General features: G+C 48.3%; 1 protein-coding gene across 5 annotated transcripts in view; it reads left to right on the top strand.

Annotated features, from left to right (window-relative positions):
- The first annotated feature begins 1,035 nt into the window (after window positions 1-1,035).
- The window catches only part of smarcd3b (SWI/SNF related, matrix associated, actin dependent regulator of chromatin, subfamily d, member 3b), a 57,321-nt gene continuing 47,235 nt past the window's right edge, over window positions 1,036-11,121 (top strand). For all 5 annotated transcript variants that reach the window (XM_063207050.1, XM_063207047.1, XM_063207049.1 and 2 more), the window contains exon 1: window positions 1,036-1,618. In XM_063207050.1, coding sequence (XP_063063120.1) covers window positions 1,541-1,618 — 78 coding nt within the window. In that variant the 5' untranslated portion in view covers window positions 1,036-1,540. The remainder of the gene's footprint in view (window positions 1,619-11,121) is intronic.

Genomic DNA, 11,121 nt, shown 5'->3' with positions numbered 1-11,121 from the left:
CAGAGAGGAGAAGAAGAAGAAGAAAAAAAAGAAAGCAACAGAAAAAGAGTGTGAGAGAGAAAAGGAAAGCCAGGCCAGCCCCTTTAAGGCAAGCCAACCCCTTTAAGAGAGAGAGAGAGGGAGAGAGAAAGAGAGGCGCTGCTCTGTTTTGAGAATGAGCCGCGCTCCATGGCCCGAAGCATGCTGGACTGCAGCAGGAATGAGTGGAGAGAGGGCAGAGGGAATGGAGAGAAGAGAGAGGGAGAGAGAGAGGGAGAGAGAGAGAGAGAGAGAGAGAGGGGCAGTGAAAGAGAGGGAGAGGGAGAACTGGAGAGAGCCAGAGAGAGGGAGTGTGTGTGTGTGTGAGAGAGAGCAAGAGATAGGGAGTGTGTGTGTGTGTGAGAGAGAGAAAGAAAGAGACATAGGGAGCGAAAGAGAGTGAACCAAAAAGAGAAAGAGGGAGTGTGTGTATGTGAGTGAGAGAGGGAGAGAGAAAGAGAGATAGAGAGGGAAAGAGAGAGAGAGGTGGAGGCTGGGGTGACAGGCTCGCTGGCAAAGGCGAAGGCGAGCTGAACTCACCCACCCACCGCAGGGCTCTGCGAGCCAGTGAGGGAGTATGGCCTTATCTACCAATGGAATGTAACAGCTGCACAGGGGGGGAGGGGTGAGAGAGAGGGGAGGAGGGGAGGGGAGGGGAGGATAGAGGAGAGGAGGGGTGGGGGTGGGGGTTGGGGGTGGCGGCATCGCGTGGGGTTGAGGGCAGGAGAGAGAGAGGGAGGTGGGCCGGCCAGCCAGAACCCCCCTGCTAGACCCCCACTCGCTCGCTCCACACGCTCGCCTGCTCACAGCGCCCCCTCCTCTCCTCCTTTCTCCCCTCCCCTTCCTCCTCCTCCTTCTCCCCCTCCCCCTTCTTCCTTCTCCTCCCCCTCCCCCTCCCATCCTCTCCTCTTTCTCTCTCTCCTCTCCTCTTCTCCAACCCCCTCTCTCTCTCTCACTCGCTCGTTTGCTCTCTCTCTCTCTCTCTCCCATGCTCGCTTGCTCTTGTCCCCTCTGCCGGCTGCTTGAAAGGCAGCACAACTACACGAGAGTGCGAGACTGAGTGAGAGACACAGCAGGGCCACACGCGGAATTACCGAGAGAGAGAGAGAGAGAGAGAGAGAGAGAGAGAGAGGGAGAGGGAGCTGGAGGGAGAGAGAGGGAGCGGGAAGAAGAATAGGGAAGGTAGAAGGAGAGGGAGAGAGAGAGAAGGAAAAGCAGAGAGAGAGAGAGAGAAGGGGGGAGAAAGCAGGGACAACAGTCAGTTTGAGGGAGAAACACAAAGGGAAGAGAAGGGAAGTGGAGCAGGGGAGAGGAGAGGGGGAGGCTGGGGGAGTTGAACACAGGGTGAACAGGAGAGAGAGAGAGAGAGAGAGAGAGATACATACACGGAGAGGGAGAGGGAGACATACACAAACAGAGAGAGAGGCAAGGGGGAAGGAAAGACAAAAGAGAGAAGGAGAGAGAGAGAGGGAGAGAGAGAGAGGACAGCGCGAGCGCGGGGCGTGCAGGGGGGACAAGGGAAATGGCCACTGAGGAGTCAACTGGAGGAGCTCGCAAAGCCACCAAGAGCAAACTGTTTGAGTTCCTGGTCCATGGCGTGGTGAGTGACTGGATGTGTGTGTATGTGTGTGTGTGTGTGCATGTATCTGCCTGAGTGTTGTTTGTCCGCATGTGGCTCAGAGAGAGAGAGAGAGTATGTGTACTGTACTGTATGTGTGTGTGAATGAGAGAGAGGGAGAGAGAGAGAGGGGCAGAGTATATTGGCTCCGTCACTACCGCTGCCTGTGTATGTGTGTGTGTGTGTGTGTGTGTGTGAGGGTATGTGAGTGTGCGCACGCGATAGCAAGCGGAGTCGTCCATGTGAAGGTTATTTCCAGCCTCCCGCACGCTGCCTGCCTTTCTTTTTAAAGCGGTGTGAGCGAGCGAGAGAGGGAGAAGGAGAGAAAAGACGGCGAGGAGAGGGGTTGGTTGTGGCAGCAGAGCAGTGGGGATGGGCAGGAGAGACGGAGAGAGAGAGAGAGAGAGAGGCAGCCAGGCAGGCACGGCAGCCAGGCAGGCAAGGCAGCACTCGTTTATGAAAGAGACCGATAGACGAAGTGGAGGAGAAAGACAGACAGAGAGGAAGGGAGACAGAGGAATGGGAAAGGAGAGGACAGGACAGGGAATATGACAGAGAATACCGCCTCGCTACAGGAGGATCCGTGTGTCTGTCTGGGAGCTTGGATAGACGAGCCGGGGCAGGGCAGTTCTGTTTCATTCTGGATCACTGGAGTCAGTACGTAGTACCAGGGCATAGAGGAGAGGGGAGAGGCGAACTGCTATGGCTAACACACACACACACACACCCACACACACACACTCACACAGCACCAGCCCAACTCAAGCAGAACTGGAGCGCCAATGTTGTTGACAGACTTTTGTGCAAATGTTGACGGTTTCCTCCTCAGACGCGCTGGGTGTCTCGTTTGTTGTTTTCTTTATTTATTATTATCGTTTGCCGCTCAAGACTCCTATTTACCGAAATAGCTTCAAAAGAGGGGGAATGTGAGTCTTCAGAGGGAGTGATAGAATGAGTGCGAGAGGAGAAAGGAGAGCAGAGAGAGGAGAGGAGAAGAGAAGAGAAGAGAAGGGAAGAGAAGAGAAGAGAAGAGAAGAGAAAAGAAGAGAAGAGAGAGCTGCCTGCCTGCTGAAGCTGCCTGCATTGTTTCTGAATCTCAGTTCTGGGGAGAATATGATCTTTTATTAATGATAAGCACTGCTTTGTGAGGCAGAAACAGCTGCAAGGCTTTTTCGATTCTCTCTCTCTCTCTCTCTCTCTCTCTCTCTCTCTCTCTCTCTCTCTCTCTCTCTCTCTCTCTCTCTCTCTCTCTCTCTTTCTGTTACTCGCCTTGCCATTTCAGCTGCACAATCTCTCCTTGAGAAAGAAAAACAACTTTGTAATTTTGTATGATGCACTTGGCTGAAAGAGAAAAAAACGTCAGCTGTCATTTGTTTTATGCAAATTGTTTTATGCAGTATCTAGTAGAATGGCAGTGCAGTCTTTGATAGAACGGTTTGATAGCCGTAGTATATCCGTATCCAGTCCAGACAGGAAAGTGTTGAAGATGAAAGAGGTTTTATGGCCATTCACTTCATTGCTGATTACAGCCCTACGTAGTCAAGTGCTGCTTGCCAAGGGCACTGGCACCTCCTCAGCCAACCAGCAGACGGCTTGTCTCATCTCCTCTCACTTATGTTTCATTTATGTCTCAATCACTTTTTCATGACTTGCGGTTGTAGCCAGTGCCGTGATGGCAGATTGCTCGTCTCATCTCGCCTCACTGACTGTACTGTACGTAATGAAATGTATGTCTTCACTGCAGCTGGATTGTAATGGCTGTGGTTGAACACTACAATCCCAGGCTGCTCCTTCTCTCATTTCGTCTCATTTATTCCTCAATTTCTCTTTCATTGCTTGGAGTTGAACTCAACACTTTAATGCCATTGAGTCAAATGTATGTCTCTCTGCGCTGAAACTCTGATTCATGGCAAGCCTGATAAGACACAGCCCTGTTTATGAATTTGCAATTTGGCAATGACTAAGTCATAACATATTACTAAAGGCCCTGTGTGATGTCATAGTAGGGTAGTAATATGGTGTTAAGTCTTTTCAATGACTATTACAGCGTTCCACTGGTGGAACGGCATGCATTATGGGGCTACAATCAGACAGTTTTTGTCATTCTTTCTCACTTATATATATCTCAATCTGTCTGTCATTGTTTGGAGTTGAACTACTACAAGGCCAAAATATTTATCTCAACTTATATCTCACTGAAACTCTGTTTCATGCTTGAAGTTACATCCAGTGCCATAATCTCAAATGTCTTGTTTCATTTATGTCTCAATCTGTGTTTCATGGGCCGGAATTAAAGACAGCACTACATTGTCTGATCTCAGTTGCACTTCATTCTGTGTTTCATGGCCTAGAGTTACATAACAAACAATATCATAATTCCAAATTGCTTGTCTCGTTTCATTTCACTTATGTCTCAATCTGCGTTTAATTGCTTGGAGTGGAGTTGAAGATAAACAGCAAAGCACCAGCCTGCTTGTCTCAGTTGGTCTCACTTGTGTGTCGCTCAAACTTTGTTTCCTGACTTTTTGTAATTGTAGCCAGTGCCATAATCTCCAAATGAATGTCTCTCATTTGGTCTGACTTATGTCTCAATCGGTGTTTGATTGCTCTGAGTCCAAGTTAACACCACAATGCGAGACTAATTGTCTTACCTCACTTGCGTCTCCTTGAAACTCTCTCTATGTGGTCATGGCCTGAAACTGTGCTTCATAGCCAGCCAGCCCGCACCATGATACCAGACTGGCTGTCTGATCTCACTTAGCATGTCTCACTCTGTGTGTTTCATGGCTGGCCGTTATAGCAAATGCCATAATGCCTTTTTTGGTTTGATTGAGAGTGTAGAGTGGGGCTCTGCCAGCATTATGACTTAATTGGCTTTCTGGAGTGAGTTATTTTCTCTGCTCCACTGACAGTCATGGGCCACCCCCCTACCACACACACACACACACACACACACACACACACACACACACACACACACACACACATGTGCACACATGACACACACACACAAACAGACACAAACAGACAAACAGACACACACAAACACACACACACACACACACACACACACACACACACACACACACACACACACACACACACACACACACACACACACACACACACACACACACACACACACACACACACACACACACCAGAGTGGAGTAAGAGAAAGAGTTGCAGTCAGTCAGACTGAAATGGATGGATGGCGGCCATACAAGAAAATGACAAAAACAGAAGTTTTACAGTAATGTGGCCGACTTTTGCTCTCTCTTTTTATTTCTCTCTCTCTCTCTCTCTCTCTCTCTCTCTCTCTCTCTCTCTCTCTCTCTGATTCTGTGGGCTTCCACATCGACATGCTGTACAGACATTTGGAATTGCAAACATCTGACATCTCTTTTAGAAGTCGCGTATGCGGTGTGCATATAAATCACACTACGCCTGGCCCCGGGACTCGAGTGAACGTAATGTGTAATTCTTTTTATATTGTTTTTTTTTCTTTCTCCGTTGTGTTTTTTTTCCTATGGTTCTTTTTCATTTTCTTTATGGTGGCGTTTCCTTTTATTTGACAGGGGCAATCAACAATATACTGTATTGTAATTGAGCCAGATACAGTAACTGTATAATCACAAGGATAATTTACATCTTCAGTCCCTAGACAGGAATTGATGTCAAGAAAGATGTTCCTCTCTTCTCTTCTTTTCGGTGTTGTCAGTGGTTGGGGTGGGTTGCTAGGCTGCTGGGTTTGCGGGTGGTAGCAGCAGTGTCGCTGATGTGCAGTGTGCATCAGTGATGAGCGAGTGATTGTATCATGTGTATCGTGCTGTTTTCTGTCTTTTTTGGGTATTGTTCATCAGCCCCTGTTGTCTGGCGGTGGTAAGGTGGGTCACTGTGTTTTTCAGGGTTCAGTTGTAGTTGTTTTGACACCCGCAGCATCCATGCACAGCATGCATCAGTTATGATGAACAAGAGTAATTGAAAAGTTCAGATGCAAAACCCCCTAAGTGCCTTTTCAGAAAATAATCTTAGTTCATTTTTATTTAATACAAAGCTATCAAAATTGTAGATTTTTTATTTTATTTATGTAATATAACTATTTATATGTATTATCAAGTAGATGAATGTAAACCAAACCAACAACGGGGTTCTCTAAAAATATAGAAGTGCAGGTCTTCAGAAATGGAGTTAGGGGGTTTTGCATCTGAACTCTTCAATTTTCTTTTTTTTTCTTTATCATTTTATTTTTTCCCTCTTTTTTGGTGTTTTTCATCAGCCCCTGCTGTCAGTCAGTGGCAACTGCCAATAGCCTTGGTCTCATTGCAGGGCCAGCCCCGGGCTGGCCCGGACAAAAGGGGGCTGACGGTGATCTCATCAAAAGGGGGCTAGGTGCTAAAGATGGCCGCCGGGCCAGGTTGTGGGGCTAAGGGCCGATTTCCCTGGCCCGTCGAATTCGATGGGCCAGCAAGCACCGCCGAGGCTCGGAGGCGGGGTCAACCTCTGTGTAAAAATGTGGCTGCATGGGGGACTTATCGCTAAATTCTGGGCAAATTATGGTTAAGCATTAGTTTGGGGTGTTTGGCTTTCTTATGGCATAATTTCATAGGATGCAACCTTGGCACTTCTGTTTGTGTTTTTAAAGTTATTTAGTCAACATAACTTTTTTTGTTGTTATCGGATCATGGGCACCACTACACTTAAACTTGGGATGTCATAGCTAAGTCATGTCGGCTTTTTTCTGCTTTTAGCCGCCAACTCTTGTGCCATTATCGTGATTTGGCATGCTTTCCACTGGACACCAATAAAAAGTGTCTCACAAATACTCACACATGACATTTATGTCGGCTTATTTAGCTTTTGCGCTATTATCGCCGAAGGTCTGGTAGGCTATATCGCACGTTTCAGACTGATCGCCAAACACAGTTTGAAATTTACACAAGGGCTTTAATGTCAAATGGATGGAAATAACATGAATGAATAGACAGGTGGCACGCCGCAACGAGGGGGTGTGTCGCTATGTCCGGGGCTATGATATAATTTTCTATAGCAACTGATGAAGGTGCTATGTCTCAGGGATTTGGTCTCCTTTCACATGGTAACTTATTCAATTACCTGCACATTCATGTCTCGCTATGTCCGGGGCTCATGCTTCTGTGCGCGATTGGGGGGATTAACTGGGCATGTTCGCACGTCTCCTTCTGTTCACTCTCAGTTGTCGAGCTGCTCGTATTTTCATGCGTCTTTGTCTCCTTAACATGCGCTGCGTCCCATACAGCTTCTGAATCGACAACTTTGCCATGTAATAAAACTGTTCTTGAAAGGCAAGCCATTTTCTTTGCAGTTCTTGTCGTCTTTGTCCGTAGGCTACGAGCCAAACGGCGACCTGCTCCAGCAGAGTTTGCTCCATTTTATTCTCCTCCTTTGTCGTTCTGTTGTTGTCATTCTGTGATTTGGGGCGAAAGTGGGCTGTGCCCGACTGACGTTTCACAAACAAGGCGTGTACCTGAATGTGCCTGGGGTCGGCTATGAGTCCGATCAGGCAAAAAATGGCCCGGGCCGGCAGCTCCGAGCCGGCCACTCTCCTGAGCCCCGGGCGGCCCCGGGCCGCTGAAGCGCGGCTAATGAGACCAAGGCTAATGTGTGTTGCTGAGGTGGGTCGCTGGGTTACTGGGTTGGGGTTGAGTTTAGGTTTAGCTGTAACAGTAGCATCAGTACACCATATGCATCAGTGATTAACAAGTCTTTTTCTTTTTGGTTCATCAACCCCATGCTGCCTGTGTGTGACAGGGTGGGGTGCTGAGGTGCTGGTTTCGTTTGCTGTGCTGCTGGGTTAGGGATGGGCTACTGCCTTAGTGGCAGCAGCAGCAAGCACGAGTGCGCAACATGCATCAGTGATCTTCTTCATCAAGCTTTTTTTTCTTCCTTTTCGATATTGTTCATCTGCCCCTGCTATCTGGCTGTGGCAGGGTGGGCTGCTGGGTTGGGGTTGACTGTGCGGGGTGGGTTGCTGGGTTGGGGTTGAGTTGTAGCAGTAGCAGTGTGTAATGGGTCGGTGTGCGGCGTGCAGCGAGTGATGAACGAGTCAAGTGAGCGGCATGTGTCCCAGCGGGCTAATTAACCTTGACGAAGCTCCTGCTATTCCCCGCTAAATGCTGCCCACCGATTTTGATTTGAGTAAGTAGTCTGTACTCTCTCTGTCTTTCCCCCCCTCTCTCTCTATGCCTCTGTCTCTCTCTCTCTATCGCTCGCTGTCTGTCTCTGTCTCTGTCTCTGCCTCTGAGTCTCTCTCGCTCTCTCTCGCTCTATCTCCCTCTCCCCCCCCCTCTCTCTCTCTGTCTCTCTCTGTATTCCCCCTCTCCTCCCTCACCACTCGCCGCCACAGTCTGAGCTCAATGCTGGCTGTGACAGGATGCGTCTGAGAGCCACACAGGCCCTTCAGACAATACACCATGCTGCTCCATGTGGCTACACACACACACACACACACACACACACACACACACACACACACACACACACACACGAACACACACACACACGAACACACACACACACGAACACACACACACACACACACACACACACACACACACACACACACACACACACACACGAACACACACACACACAACACACAGTGCTCATAAGAAAGTAGGCTGCATATGCCGCCTACCAAAACATCATTGGCCCATAGGAAATAGAGATGTCATTTAGTAGAGGGGAGGAGAAGGGAAGGGGGAGGATAGCGCCTAGCGAGTGAGTGAGAGTAGCTGTTCTTGTTTCGAGGTGGGAGATAGTTACTTACAGCATGTGCTGCGTGCTACAGTGTTGCCTATAAGTGGTCTTGGCATCTATTGGGTAGGCAGGCGTAGGCGTAGGTGGACTAAACTAGCTGGACGCGGCCTTACATGTTATTTTTATTTTTTGTCCGCTTTTGGTCTTTCCTTTAAAAAGGAGCCGCATATAGGGTTAAGAGACCACAGAGTGATTGTGCATGTGTGTGTGTGCACGTGCATGCATGTACTGTGTGTGTGTGTGTGTGTGTGTGTGTGTGTGTGTGTGTGTGTGTGTGTGTGTGTGTGTGTGTGTGTGTGTGTGTGTGTGTGTGTGTGTGTGTGTGTGTGTGTGTGAAACAGAGTGAGTGAGAGAGAAAGAGAGAGAGGGAGGGAGAGGGAGAGAGAGAGAGAGTGTATTATTCATGTATTCATGGCAGGGTGAGAAGGGGTGTGCGTGTGTGTGTGTGTGGTTGTGTGTGTGTGTGTGTGTGTGTGGGAGGGAGGGAGCTTTAGAGTATTCATGATAAGTGTTTTGGTGCCCCCAGTAGAAGACCTCTCTTCCTCGCGCCGTCCTTCCCTCCCTCTTTTCTTTCTCTTTAATCTGCAATGCGCGCGTGCACACACACACACACACACACACACACACACACTCAACTCCATTCACTCCCCCTACTCACATTGTACTAGCTAATGAGAGACAGATCCTTTTCTTTTTTCCTCTAGACTGCATGCATGTGTGTATAAATAAAACTGACCTTGGGGTCAGGCGGTTTGATGGCTGTTGGTTTGTGGTGCGTTTCTCTACTGGGTTGAAAGACCTTAGTTTCCCAATCAGTGAGTAACTCACTACATACTACACACTGCTTTTCACTGACACACCGCACACACACAAGCACATACACACAGACTCACACACTCTCACACACACACACACACACACACGCCCACACACACACACACACACACACACACACACACACACACACACACACACACACACACACACACACACACACACATACACACATGCACACACATGCACACACACACACAAGACTGCCATAGTTAGACGCCATGGAGTCTCTACACAGTGGTTTATTAGCATTGATTTGCCCCATTTGTGACACGGGATGTATTCATGTTGAACATCATGCGGGTTGATGGTTGGTCGCACAACAAATGAAATTATATGTTCAGATGAAATGGTGCATAATATCTCTCTCTCTCTGTGGTTTATTTTGGCTTCATGGGGTGCACCAGAGATTTGGTTTAGGAATGCAAAGCAAAGCCTCGCTAAAGAAAAAAAAAAACAACCAGAGACAACTGTCTCCGAGCTGAAGGACCCAAATGTCGCAGCTGTTGCTCTGTCCGCTGTTTTATAAAAGCCATGGGGCAACACGAAACCCAACACAATTTGAACTTTGACCCCTGTGAAACATCAGTGGCGTCCCTCCAAGAGCTAACACACAAAGCCCCCGCTTTGTCCCCCCAACAAATTCCGCCATCACAGCTCGGCCCAGACACGAGCGCCGCACTTAGAAGGCATGTTTACAATTCACATCACAGCTCTCAGTCTGTCTGACCGACCGAGTGACCGACCGGCACGTTCTCTCCTGCTCCAGCCGCCCCCCCACCCCCTCACCATCCTATAAACCATTACACGGCTGACAGTAACGAGGGGTGACCCCCGGTTGCCTTGTGATGTGTGTCCTCAAATTGGCATTATTGGAAACATCTCCCCAGATACAGCACATCTACTTGGAAGTAAGGGGACAAAAATGACTCCAAAGGTTACAGGAATATCAAGAGCAATAATTTGAGTTCTCCTCCCCTCTCTGCGACCATGCAACATTGTATGTGGGGGATGATTTCACTTGAGTAATCATTTCTGCCATTTGGCCTTGTTGATGTCTGAGTGCTCTGACTTTCGTGGTCCAGGGTGCATTTATTCAAAAAATATTTAGAACCACTGCTGTATACTCTTTTCTCTTTCCTCTCCCTTCTTCCCTCTGCCCTGTTTATTCCTTTCCCTCTCTCTTCTTCTTCCCTCTTTAATCTTCCCTCCTCCTTGTTCCCTCTGAGAGCCTGTTGTCTTTCCTCTTCCCCCTCTATTATATTTCCTGTTTACCATTTCCTCTTTCCTATTTACCACTTCCTTTACCCCATTTCCTCTCCACTGCTTTTCTTCCTCTTTTTTCCTTTTCTCCCATTTCCCCTTCCGTCTCTTTATTCCTCCACTCTGACCTTCTGTGGAAGCTGCCGCGGCTGTCGGCCTCCTCTGCCAAGAGCCATCCGCATGTTAATTCTCTCTAGTCTTTGTCACACAGACTCTGTCCTACTGTCCCCTTTGGGCCAGCTCGGCCTGCATGGCTCGACTCTGAAGCTTGGCTGGAGCATTAGCATTTTATTATCCGGCTGGTTCATGTTTGCGCTGGTGTGTTAGCATCATCTTCTTCTCTTGTAGTGTCAAGCTGGCTGGTGTCGAGCTTTTGTATTTGTGAAAAAACACATGAATTAAGAAAGCAAGCCGATGGGCCAACTATGTGTAGAGTTGGGTAGAGTGCCTGATTTGTTCCCAAAGAACTTGCCATGTGAATCTCAGCGTATACAATACATCGTAGATTACACACAGGCTACATTGTCATTGGCACAGAGATACAGTGAGACATCCACATAAACATCCACTCTACAGTACAAAAGGAAGAT

The sequence above is a fragment of the Engraulis encrasicolus genome, chromosome 9 (genome assembly GCF_034702125.1).
Source record: "Engraulis encrasicolus isolate BLACKSEA-1 chromosome 9, IST_EnEncr_1.0, whole genome shotgun sequence".
Classification (NCBI taxonomy): domain Eukaryota; kingdom Metazoa; phylum Chordata; class Actinopteri; order Clupeiformes; family Engraulidae; genus Engraulis; species Engraulis encrasicolus.
Note: the sequence above shows the minus strand (reverse complement) of the source record. Positions and strands in the feature narration are given on the sequence as shown.